Here is a 13,391-nt window from a genome sequence, read left to right on the forward strand (position 1 = left end):
ATAGTCTCTTGATTTGTTCATTTTAGCCACTGTGACTGGTATGAGGTGGTATCTCAGTGTGGTTTTGATTTGTGTTTCCCTGATGATGAGTGATGCTGAGCATCGTTTCATGGGCCTGTAGGCTATCTGGATGTCCTCTTTGGAGAAGTGTCTGTTCATGTCTTCTGCCCATTTCTTCACTGGGTTATTTGTTTTGTGGGTGTGAAGTTTGGTGAGTTCCTTGTATATTTTCAATATTAGCCCTTTTTCTGATATGTCATTTGCAACTATCTTTTCCCATTCTGTAGGTTGCCTATTAGTTTTCTTGATTGTTTCCTTTGCCTTGCAGAAGCTTTTTATCTTGATGAAGTCCCAAGAGTTCAGTTTTGCTTTAATTTCCCTTGCCTTTGGGGATGTGTCAAGTAGGAGATTGCTGTGGTGGAGGTCTAGGAGGTTTTTTCCTACAGTGAAGCTTCTTTAAATCCTTGTAGTAGAGACCGTGTTGCTTTTATGGAGAGGCTAGGTGGGAGTTGGGTCAACACGGTACGGTGATCCCTAAGTAATGGGCTTCATCTCTTTTTTAATTGTACTGAAAAATAATGCACTACCACCACTTCTAATTTTTTTTTTTTTTTGCTAACTTTAGCTTTTTTTTTTCCCTGCAAGCCTCAGCTCAAGTCAGGCACTGTTTTCACAGAAATGTGTTGCTCTTCTCAGCTTGTCCTTGGTACTGTGCCCTTCCTTCTATCTTTGTACGTGTGCTTTTCTAAGCCACACATGTCATGAAAAACAATAGCTCGTTTAGATCTGTCCCGGTTGCCACCTCTCTGGGATCAGTCACGATTCAGCCCGTCTTGCAGAGCCTACTGTCTCTCTGGAGTTCTCCCCCTTCAGGGTGTGGGGCCAGTGTTTTCTCTGCATTTGAGAGAATGCCATAGCCATGCCCTCTGTGGGTTCCTCTGCTTCGTGTCATAAGCCTTCCTGGTGAGAGGAGGACGGAAGCCCCACGTCACTGCTCTCTCTGTGCCCATGTGGCTGGTGGTTTATGTTTTGTATATTTTTATCCAGACAGGAAAAATATGAAATCTTCCAATATTAATGAAGGTGTTGATCACTGATCTGATTCTCTTGAAAGACATGCTCTCATCACCTCACTGTGTTAACTCACTTCTCTAATGATGGTTGGTTGAGTAAAGTGCCCTTTTTCGAAATGTACCTAGGATAAAAAAAAATATTCAGTTCAGGCAAGTAATAAGGAATGCACATCTTATCTGTTTTCCTGGCGAGACTGTGGGAAAGGATTAAGACTGGGGAAATGTTGGCATTTAGGTTCCTGCTCTCTTATTGGTGACCCTTCCTCTGTTTGATGTGGAAAAACAAGGAGGTTCCAGGGCCCCTTAACTATATGGGGAGAGATGGGTCACATAGTCTTGACCCCTGGCTTCTCGGCTTCTCTCCTGTGGCCTTCCTCATTTTCCACACATGCCTGTCATGCCTGTAGTCCTGATATGAGCAAGATAATGGAAAAGAAGGGAGAAGAGCCAGGAGTGCAGCAAGGGTGCAGACCCAGAGGCCCCTGGCACCAACAGGCACCCAGGGAACCCCCACCCCCCTCACTGGGAAATCAGATAAGAGTGCCAGACCTCCCGGGGCTGCCCCGAGGCCCCTGAGCTGTGAGTGCAGCCCAGTGCCCCGTGTAGCCCCTAATCCATCACCCTGTTAGCGTGCAGTGGACGGGCTACCTAAATACACCCCTCTTCGGAGTAGGTAAATTTCCACTTTCTGTGATTGCAAAAGGGCTCTTAGGCAAGACACTTCTTTGAAACCTGACGAATTGGCAGTGACAGGAGGAGAGGTGAAGAGGCCTCAGAAAGGAGGATAGTTTTGGAATCTGCCAGATGTAGGTTCAAAGCCTGAGATTCACTATCAGCTGGACAAACTTGGACACGTTATTTACTCTCTGTATCGATTTCCTTATTGATCATAGAGGGATGAGAGTAGCCCCTCCAAAGGGCATTGACTGGCTGCGGGGATGGACGTGCTGGCCCACAGCAGGCCCCACACCCGCAACCTCGGTCACCACCGCCACCTCCGTCAGCGGAGCCCTCGTGGAGAACAGGCGCCATGGATGGGAGGGACTGGTGTGCCATGGGGGGCTCAGGCTTCCGTTTGCTTTACATCTTTCCCAGCTGAGCCTTCCATGGGCCGGAAATGGACTGCCCATGGGCAAGGTTAAGCTGTTCACAGTGGTCTTTTGATCTTCCAGAAAACAGTAGGCCCTGCCTCTTGGCTCCAAGGATGAGTGTCAACAGTTTGAGTGATAGCATTCAGACTGTGTGAGCCTGTCTTCCCGTGGTAAAGCCTGAACATCTTCCCGACCTCACCACGCAGGGGGAAGGAAGCAGCCACCTACAGATCAAAATCAATGACGAGGGGTTTGTACTTGAAGTTGAATATCAGAAATAAAATGTATTTCTGATACTCAACCTGAATATGCCACTGTTTTGCTTTACAAGTTCTCTTTGTGAGATACGAAAGCTCAGGGAACAGCGTGTCCTTTTGAGATACCATGTTATCCAGATAAAGGACATCTCAGGCCACACAGTTCTTTGTTTTGTATAATTTGGTAACCAGCTGTATTATTAAGTTTATATACATTCTATCAGAAATCTAAACCTTGTTTCTCAGAAAGAAAACCTGTTATGAGTCCCCTCAGATAATGATTCCAAACTTTTCCTTGTTCAAGTCTTGGCCTGGGACTTTGTTTTGCTTGGGCTTTTGCTTAGTTACATTTGTCTTTCCTTGATTTCCTAGCGCCCCAGATCCACCCTGAAGCCTAAAGGATTCAAGCATCTCCCCCCGCCCCCCCCCCGCCCTCCTCCTGCCCTTAGAGACTTTGATGTGTTTTTCTTCTCTTTTTATAAAAACATTATCTCCCATTTCTGCAGATGGTGGGGCCTCTTTCCTGATAAGCAGCTCACCCGGGCTCCTGGTCCCTGGTCTCAAACCTCCTCTTTGAGAACCATGTGATAGTCTAAAGAGTGTTTGTTTTATCTTGAGACTCAGAGACAAGCGTGACCCAGGACGTCGGTCTGAGGGGGCCGAGACTCTGTCGCTGAGACCGCCCGGCGCTATCTCTGGGAGCCACTTGCAGTGGTGGTGCACTGCCCCAGACCATGACGGAGGCCAGCCCCCCTGCTGTAACCCAGAGCCCTCGCCCCTGGGTTTCCCTCTGCGTGGGTCCCAGCTCTGTTAAGAGCTTTCTCAACAAAGATTCCGAGGCCACACCCAAGCCATGGGGGAAAGCTCGCTGCCATCCATGGGTTAGTGATGTCTGCCCTCAACCTGGTGCGGATGGCGGGGTCCCCTGCTCACCCTGGCCATCCCTGGCCCTTTCGTGGTGTGAGCGCCACGGGGTCCACAGGACAACCGTCTCCCGCATCCCCAGCTCTCGTCCTTGACCAGAATGCCTCCTGGACTCCCTGAGATTAGTCTTTTCCTTAACACAGTCCAGACCAGTGGGCTGTGTAGTCAGCTTACACATGCATCCTGTGGTCCTGTGGCATGATCTGCCTTCTCCCAGCCCTGTGTGAAACTGCAGGGTGGTGACAGATGGCAGCGGCCTGAGGCCACTGCTGCCTGGGACCAGGCTCTTTGCAACCAGCTTGTCCCCTCCTCCATCCGCACCCCTCACTGAGGTTTCCATTGGGATTAATGGAGTCCCCCCACCTTTAATTCCTATTACCCCTTGATTCCCAGAGGGAAACTCACACACCAGTCGGGCCCCAGCTCCCTCCCTCAGACCGTTTCTCCCTCATGTATTCCTAATTTCAATTTTATTTCTCTCTCTCTCTGGCCAAGCCTGATATTCATTTCCTAATTAGGGATTATGAGAATTTTAATGGTTACTGAAGCCTGAGCATTCTCGAAACTGATGAGCTTATAATCCCCCATCAAAGGGGAACCTCTCGGGTAATAGGATTAACTAGTGGCTGGTGTTTCCTTCAGACTTTTCTATATTGCCCTGTTTTGTCAATGAGCATATATTACTTTTATAATATAGAAAAAATTAAGTGTATTTTCAGAAGAAAACATCTTGACTAGTGGTTTTTAGCCTTTTTTAAAAAAGCAGCCAAACTCTGTTCATATCTTAGGGAGGAACAAATGAAAGAGCAGCTGTTTTGGCTGAAGTGGGATCTGTGTGTGAGTGTGTGAGTGTGTGTGTGTGTGTGAGAGAGAGAGAGTGTGACTGTATGTGTGTGTGAGTGCGTGTGAGTGTGTGTGTGTGCATTTGTAAGTGTGCATAGGTGTGAATGTGCACATATTTATGACTGTGCCTGTGTGTATATTTGTGAGTGTGTGCATATTTTTTAGTGTATGAGTGTATGTGCATTTGTGAGTGTGCATATGTGTAAGTGTGTACATGTTTGTGAGTGTGTCTGTGTGAATGTGTTTGTGAGTGTGTGTGCATTTGTGTGTGTGTGTGTGTGTGTGTGTGTGTGTGTGAGCCTGCGACTTTGTGTCTGCAGGGAGGACCCCCGGTGTCGCTGGATATTCTGATTTTTTCCATCCCCAGACAGGAACAGACATCTGGACCCTCTTTGCCCGTCAGATGGGAAGCTGCGTCTGGCCCGGAGCCGGCCTCTGTCACGACAGAGTTCATGCTGTCCGCAAAGGGTCTGCTAGGTTTATTTGGCACACGAGTTATGGGTAGCCACACTGTTCCTGGGCAGGGGCATTCCTTCTGTCTGTCCGTTAACAGACTGCAGTCTCCTGTGCCCCCCAGGGAATCTGTCTTGTGGACACAGGGGAAGCGGGGAGGAGAGAGCGTGTCATAGACAAGTGAGTTATTCAGAACGGATAGGAAGAAGTGATTCCCAGAGATGTTCTTGGCTGGGCCTGAGCCCCTCCCGGTCCCCAGGTGGGCCCAGGATCACCCTGTACAGAAGGCCTCTCCGTTTCTGGAAGGGCCCACACCCTTGTCCTTCCTAGGACTGCTGTTTTTGCTAAGAACGGCGTGGAGGAGGGAAAGGGCCAAGCCACGTGTCTGCTGGCTCCAAGGCCAGCCTCCCTGGGTTTGAAGCCCGGCTCTACCACCTACCAGCCACGTGACCTTGTCCAGCCTGTGCCTATTCTAAGCCTTCGTTCTCCTGTTCTTAGGGACATAAGAATGGTCCCTAACGCCTAGGACCTTAAGAGTTGGTTGTTACAGTCATTATATTCATGGCCTTAGTCACACTCTTTCCCACATCTCAGCCTCCCAGGCAAGCATCTGACCAAGACTCTGAACGATTACAGGGAAAGAAAGGTAACATTTGGACCTCTCTAGTGAGTTTACTTTATGACGGCGAGAAAACCTGTAGCGGGAAGCACACTGGCGCTGAGATCCCGGGGACGTGGTGGCCGCGTCAGCCAGAGGTCGGTGGGGCCACCTCTGTAGGGGCAGCAGGGGCCTTCTCTCTATTTCTAGAAAGAATTCTTTATAAACTAGCTAATAGGAGTGAGCAGGACCTGTTCATACAACTGTTTTTGGCCACCGTTTCCTGAGCACTTCTAAGGACACTAGGCCGCACACGTACATTTTCTCTTCTCGTCACGTAATCCCTACGAAGGAGCTATGGTGCTCGTTTTTCCAGATCATGAAATCCTGAGGCTCCTAGAGGAAATCAGCCGGCATCGCATCGCTAGAGAGAGCGCGCCAGTACCCGAACCTGAACTCCAAGCCCATCCACTTCCTCTCACACTGCGTTCCTTCTCTTACCGCTTCTCCCAAAAGTACTCCAGGCAGGTTTCCACCAACCATAGGCCTTCAGCATATGACCGTATATTGAAAAGAACTCCTGTTAAAACATCTCCTATTTCTCTGCCAGAGAAGGTGCGTGTCCGGAGGTACCAGCTACACAGCCATCCTGGGTCTGCTCCCAGGTGGAGACAGCCTTGACCCAGCCACGGGCTGCTTGTTGTCTGGGCCACGGGGGTCCCCGGCCCCCTTACTCTTTTCTGGACCTCGCTCCAGGACAGATTCGAATTCACCATATCTGCAGGTCGACCAATAAATGGCCCTTCCTGGAGACCGCCAGAACTGTCTCGAAATTGTGACACCCAGAGTGGCTGCCATACCCCCTGAGATGGGAAAGCAGGATGTTTGAGGAGCTGAGCAACCCTGGAGAAACTCTTCTATGTCACCACCAGGGGAAGACTGAGGACATGCCTCTGCCGGGGAGCTCCTGCCTCGAGATGTGAGACAGACACTCTGGAAAAGATGTCTCATCAGCCACTGGCTCCCTCCAGGTGACCTGCATCCTCCCTGTTCCGTGCCCTGTCCCCCATGCCCCGTGGAGCATTGGGTTGTGTCTGGTCTGCTGCTCAGAAGAGCGTTTCTGCCGTCTGCCATTTTACTGTCAGAGATGCCATTGCGCTCTTTGCTGACATCTCTTCTTTCCACAGTGCCTTTCTGCCCTCTGCCCCATGCGCCTCTTTCTGTCCCCTCATCTCCGTCCCTGGAGACACTACTGGAAATAGCATCGTGCCTTTGACCCCCTTTGTGCTGACTCTTCCTGAGATCTGAGCTCGCCTTTGCAACATCTCATTTCTTGATGTTTCCACTTGTCTCTCTCAGAACCTATACTCTTTCTTACCAGCTCTTTCATTTTTTAAATGAAAAATAATCAAAATAATGTGATTTCTAGAGTTTTCTTATCCTCCTAAACAGTATTCCTCTGGCCTGTCTCAATCTATCTTCTCAGTAAGGGCCGCGGGGCCCCCGGCCCCCTTACTCTCTTCTGGACCTTGCTCCAGCACAGATCTGAATTCACCATGTCTGCAGGTCTACCAATAAATACTAACACTGGCTCAACTCTCTTGAGCACTCCTATCATCAACCTTATGTTCAATAAAAGTGGCCTCTGACACTTCCTGTTACCTGGCATGCGGCTCTCTGGCAGCCTCCTGTTGTCTAGCTGTCCAGCAGTTTCCTAGGAGACCCCCTTCTGCCACCCCTGTGTCCTGGTGCTACCGGTTAGCCGAGGTAGGTCTGTCCCCAGGGTAAGAGTGAGCTGGGATCACACCGTCCTAGGCCTTCAGGAGTTTATGGTCTTTCATGACCTTCCTTCCCCTCCAAAGACTAAGCTCTTGCAATATTGGAATCTAAAAGTAATTATTTGATGTTCACTCTTGGTTCACAAAATAATTGTTGGAGGTTTTTAATGTGTGTTTTCCTCCATGCTCCTTGCAATTATTCACCTTTCATTTTCCCCAAATAATTATTTACTGAGGACCTACTAGGTGCCTGGTGCTGAGCTAGGCCCAGGGTGGTCATGGGCAAACTCATCCAAGGGCCCTGCTCTCCTGGAGCTTACAGTCTAGTGGGGAAGCAAGATAAGTTCATCAAGGAGTCATGTTGAAATATGTGAAATTTAGCCATGAAAGTGTTTGGAGAGACATGTAAAGATATGAATGCATATAAGGCAAAAGGCTGGTATCTTCTGGGCAAGTGGTTCTCAAAGTGTAGTCCCTGGACCAGCAGCCTCAGCATTATTGGTGACCTAGTTAGAAATACACAATTTTCAGGGCACTTGGGTGCTTCAGTCAGTTAGGCATCCAACTCCTGATCTCAGTTTAGGTCTTGATCTCAGGGTCGTGAGTTCAAGCCCCATTGGTGGACTCCACACTGGGCATGAAGCCTCCTTGAAAAGAAATACACGTTTTCACACCCCACTCTAGACCCACTCGATTAAAAACTCTCAAGGTGGGCCCCAGCCTCTGTTTTCATACATCCTCAGGAAACTATTCTACACACTCAGGCTTGAGAACTCTTGCTTCAGATTGTCCAAGAAGGCTTCTCTGCAGAAATAACTTCTGGATTGTAAAAGAAAACTAGGCAAGAGGCTAGGGTGGGAGAAATATTTCATACAGAAAGAATGGCATGTGTAAAAGCCCTGTAGTAAGAGCAGAGAGTTTTGAAAACATGAGGGATTAGCCCAGGAGAGAAGAGTAATACCTGTCTGGACAGGTTGATAGAACCAGGATATATAGGTCATGGAGGCCGCATCAGGGATTGGGCAATAAGAAGCTTTTGATGTGCTTTAAACACAGGATGACACAGTTCTACTTGTTTCTACTTAATAATTCTAGCTACAGTATGGAGCAAATATTGAAGAAGAGCTAGAGTAGACCAGTTGGGGGTCATGGCAGGGATCTGGGGAAAGACGGCAGTAACTTGTACTAGGGTGGTTTCTGGAGGGATGGGGAGAAAGGCATATAATCACAAGACTCGTAAAGTCCACAGGTCTCAGTGATCAGTTGGAAGTGTCAGGATGACTCTGGCTTTTGAGTTTACGTGCAAGATGGAGGATGATGATGCCAAGTTTGGCAGTGGGAAGGCCCTGTTGGGTGTGAAGTGTCTTTGAGCCACCTGTGTGTAGCTATCAAGTCAGTGGTGGAAGGTGTGGGTCTGGAGCTCTGGGAAGTCAGGGCTGGCATACACGTAGGTAAGTCATCAAAAGCTAAGTGCCAACTAAAATTGTGGGGCAGGGTGAGGTCATCCAGGGAGAGAGAATGTAGTGAGCAGAAGGAAGCCTGAGTGCTCATTGAGAGTTGTCATTATTCTTGTTTATTGGTCAGATGGAGTTAGGATGACCCATGTAAAACCCACGTAGTGTAAAGAGCCAAAGAGAAAGAAGAAAACTAGAAACCAAGGAAATATAGTGTCACAGAGGCCTAGGTATGAGGGGTACAGGAAGGCGTGCTCAGCGGTGGTGAGTGGGAAGTCAGAGAGGAGGTAGCTGGAAACTGCCCTTTGGATTAAGTGACATGGAAGGTGCTTTGTGTCTCTGGCAAGAGATATTTCAGTGGAGTAAAGAGAGCAAAAGCTAGAATGAAGTGGATTGAGGTGGGAATTGAAGGCAAGGAAATGGAGAAAGGGAGTATAGACAGCTTTTTAGAAATGGTTGTAAAGTGGAAGAGAGGGCATCTGTTGGTGGCAGATGTGGTGGACTCAGGAGGATTGTTCTGGTTCATTTGACTGTCGAGTGTGTATGGTTCTTGCATGCTAAAGCCCGAGGATATCATTGAAAGGGGATGGTTAAATAAGAGAGATGTGACCGTCCGAGGTTACCAAAGATCAGGATGGAAACACAGGTTGGAGAAAGCAGGGCCTGAGGGATTCGGTAGCTCCTGCTCTAGCCTGGAGTTTTCTGAACCCCAGTGACTCGCCCAAGGCCAGATGCCCTGACCTGGAATGCCCGCCCGTCCCTCCTTTCCTAGGCATCCCTCCTCTGTGCTGTCTGGCTTACCGAGGGCCCCTTTCCTCCCGCCTGCTCAACTGTTTTCTCAGCTTTGTTCACCCACTATCAAGTTATTAACTTGTCAGGGTCCAGACTCCCCACTTCCTTTCCCACTTTGAAGCCACTGTTGGCTCTCTTCCTGTTCCCTGCCTCGGAAAGTGAGCACGTGGGAGTCAGGGTGGGTGACTCTGCGGCCGTTGCTGGCAGGCACACAGAAGTACCATTAGTGCAATTGGTCTAGAATGGTGAAGGCTTCATAAATACAACTAAAAAAGGAATAATAAACGCAACCCTCTCTTCCTTGTCTTAAAGGTGGAGACAAATGGTGACCTTAAAACTTTATTTATTCAAAGTAATTTCGCCAACGAGTTTCCATTTTAAAGAGTCACCTGTACACCTATTAAGGACCATCAGATTTTTACATTTAATTCATGGATTCAAAAGGATCAAGTGATCTTTAATTAGTTCTTAAAGCAGACTTAGGAACTGGTAAGTTGTTTTAATACAAGTGTTGCTACTCCGAAACAAGAAAATCTCATCTAAGATCCTTTAGAGAAATTTGCAACAGTTCTATAAAGAGAACTGAGTGGCTTTATCATTACCTAGCATTTTTGAAGTCATGAATTAACTTAATGGAGCATGATGGACCTAAGGCACAGACGGTTTCCTATTTGTCGACCTACATTCCGCTGATAATGATTTCTTGTCTAAGGCTAAAATTAAGGGGAAAATAACATTTTTGAGCATTTTATTATGGGCAGATTTTTCTGCTTATATCATGATCTTCATTCCTTGCAATCCCTTGAGATAAATATTATCTACAAATAGAGAAATTATTATTACAAATAGAGAAACGAGGGCTCAGAACTTCCCAAAGTTCACACGTCTAGGGAGGGGCAGGTAGCACTTGGCACTTGAGCACTGGTCTCATGCTCACGCGTGGAGAAGCAGTGGCCATTACTGTAGAGACGGTGAAAACAGCAACGGCTCCCACGCATCGTGCTCTCAGCGCGTACCGAGCCTTCCTACGTCTCGTATTGGTTAATCCTTACGACAGCACTGCAAGCCCTTTGGCTCTCATTTCACCCAAAAGGAAGCCGTCTCCGAAAATGTTAAATAATCCATCCAGTCACACAGCTTATCCAGGAAAGAACTGGAATTCAGATCTAGTTCCAGCTGACCCTAACATTCCAGGATAAACTTGTTTGTCAAGATTAGGGATGTTTCCCTGATCCCAGGAACAAAACATGAGGCATAGTAGATGTAAATATTTTTTTTCCCTAATGTTGTTGAATATACAGCTGCCTCCCGGCACTCCCGTGGAGCCGGAATACAGCATGTTTATGTAATGTTTATTCCTTGTCAGCCTTCAGAGGGGAGACAGAAAGGCCAACCATTTCTGTGAGCTTATACATTTTGGTAAAGTACTTTCTCACCCGCTCAGCACCTTCTGCTGTCCAGACCCACCCCCAAACCCAGGATGAGCCCAGGAAACCTCTGAGCAGAATCAGAATGAAGCATCACACGTTGTTGAATTCACTCCTCCGCTGTGTGTGGAGGAGACAGTTTGCACAGAACTGGCTAACTTTAATTTTCCATGTAATTCTAACAGTCTTTGTGCTCGTCTTGGTCTGTAGCAACATGATAACAGAGGAAGGCCGGCCGCAGGCTGGTATACTAACGCCAGAGAGGTGAGCGGAGATCATCGGAATTGAAACAAAGGACTCGGAAGCAGCGCTGAGAGTCCAGAGCACAGCCAGCCAGAGCTGTTTGGGTCTCAGATCAAATACCTCGCACACTCCATGCCCACACTCCACTGGGGTCTTTATCAATGGCTGTTTTTCATTATGGTCACACTGAACATTTATGAAAACTTAATATTATGTCAGGTTTGGTGTATATCCAGTTTAGGAGAGTAGTGATGATGTGTGCAGGTGTTTTGTTTTTGCTTTTTTAGAAAAAAATGCATTCATGCTTTATCTTTCCTTCAAATCCAGCTGTCTGAGAAAGATCGCCCAGGGCCCTGGGTGTTACTGAGCTCTGCACACCTGAAGCACAGTGCCTGGTGCACAGTACATGCTCACTAGCGTTAGATGACTGAATGTCAATGCCTTGTCTCCTGTGGGGTCTGGATAGCTGGCTTTCCTGTGGCCACTCAGCTGCATGCCTGGTGGTTCTGTTTTTAGACAGGATTAAGTGGAATGCTGCCCAGCCTCACCTCCAAGAAATCAAGCAGCTCATGGTAGTTCCATTTCTCAGTGTTCTCACCCTCATCAAGCCTGACTGCCATCGCCCTCTCCAGAGGGTCGTACAAAAGATGATGCGGCCTTATTTTCCCGGGACACATTGAAACCCAGTAGCTAGAACCAGGCTGGGGGAGCTAACTCGCTCTTAGCAAAAGGAGCAAGGGTGTCAGGTGGGCTTGCAGGCTCCCCATGCCCTTGGTTAAAAGTCCTGGTGGTTCTGGGTGAGAGGCAGTGGCGTTTCGAAAAATCACAGGCAGCCCCAAGATCTCACCTCAAGGGTTCCGGGCATCCAGGGACCGTTTGGTGCATCTGCTCCCAGCACCTGGCCTGCATTCCCAGCTCAGGGGCCGCTCGTTTTCCAGGTCACTGCCGTTTTGGAAAGGCAGCCTCACTAACCTGTTAACTGAGTGCAGCGCCTGTATGAAAGCCCTGTCCCCTCTTCCCGGCAGCCACAGGACACTTCTGGGGAAGGGGGCCAGATCGCTCAGCGGGCCCGAGGGGTCTCTGGCCCGAACCCCTGATGGAATTAGCAGGAGTTATCTCTAAATCCCCGGGGCATCCATCAGCAGACAGAGCAAGGCTGCCTTTTTAAAGAAGTTCACTGACCTCTTGTTAACTTAACTCCTTGTTAGGAAATATCTAATCAGCTGTATGCTAACATGTCAAGGGCCCAGGGGTCAGCAGAAGCGGGGCTCCCTGTGGGCTTGGGTTTCCAGCTGTGAGCTGCCTGCTATCTGAGCTGTCTTGTTTTCCTCTTCCAGCTATCTTTCAGATCATTCAGAGCATAAGGATGGGCATGTGAGAAGGCCCGGGGATTTGACACCGCCCCCTCCCTCTGGAGGGCGGAGGACCACTTCAGCTTTTAGCCCTGTGTCCGTGGGAAGCAAACAGGCCACACGGAATAGAAACAAAGGCTCCCTCCATTGTTCCCTGATCACTTCATCGTGGATGTCAGACCACATTGCCTTCTCACAGGACATCTTGGTACATCCGTGTTCTCGAGCGGAAAGGACATTTTGCTTTTCTGTTGGCGGGGTTGGTAGCTGCCGGGTGTCGGCAGCAGCGCCTGGTCTGGTTTTGCCCTTGGTCTCACTAATGTATGCATGTGGCCCTCGGAATGATCACCAGGTTACTTTCTATGGATACAGCCTCTCCTCCATCCAGGGTTGGTTTTACAAATAAATGTCTTTGTTCAGCCTTCTACCGTGTGTGGATTACAGTGAGAAACCTGAAATGAAGAAAATGCCAGAATAGCTGCAGGTGGGGTTGGGGTGAGGGGTGGAGGGAACTGGACGCGACAGTTGGGAAAGGGTCAAGGAATCTGTGGCTGGGAAACTAGAGCTAGATTTACCTTCGAGGTCTTTGCCCAGAGTGAAGCCCTGGGCTGCTCTAATGACCTTGGATTTTCCACACATTTTTTTCCAAAAATTTACTTTTTAAATTTTTTTATTGTTTTGGGTGGTTTTCTTTTTTTGTTGGGTTTTTTGGGGGGGGTTTGGTTTGGTTTGGTTTGGTTTGGTTTTTTTGGTCAGTGCAGAAAAGGCACCTACAAAGTGTGTCCAATTAGCTGTTACCTGTTCTTTGTCTGCCCTAGGACTTGGCGAAGAGCAGGTGTCTGAGGCCTCTTCGTGAAAACCACCCAACCTCAGGGCCCAGCCCTGCCCTAATATAGAGCCCAGGAGGGCAGGAGTCCCATCTCCCTCTGGGTGCTCAGCCCGGAGGCTGGGAGGGTGAGGTCTAGGACTGGTGGGTGCAAACCTCCCCACAGCCTCTCGAAGTGTGGTTGGCCTACATGGGCATCCTAGTGTGTGGAGGGGGCGGGGGGGGGGGGGGGGGGGGGGGGGGGGGGGGAGTGGAGAGGCATCTCAAAAGGCAGACTCTG

General features: G+C 48.8%; 1 protein-coding gene across 1 annotated transcript in view; it reads left to right on the forward strand.

Moving 5' to 3' along the window:
- SERP2 (stress associated endoplasmic reticulum protein family member 2) overlaps positions 1–12,710 on the forward strand; it is a 21,813-nt gene extending 9,103 nt beyond the window's left edge. Inside the window, exons 4-5 of the mRNA XM_029938460.1 lie at positions 10,876–10,954; positions 12,271–12,710. Coding sequence (XP_029794320.1) covers positions 10,876–10,954; positions 12,271–12,691 — 500 coding nt within the window. The 3' untranslated portion in view covers positions 12,692–12,710. The remainder of the gene's footprint in view (positions 1–10,875; positions 10,955–12,270) is intronic.
- Positions 12,711–13,391: the final 681 nt, after the last annotated feature.

This window comes from Suricata suricatta, chromosome 4, assembly GCF_006229205.1.
Source record: "Suricata suricatta isolate VVHF042 chromosome 4, meerkat_22Aug2017_6uvM2_HiC, whole genome shotgun sequence".
NCBI classification, from domain to species: domain Eukaryota; kingdom Metazoa; phylum Chordata; class Mammalia; order Carnivora; family Herpestidae; genus Suricata; species Suricata suricatta.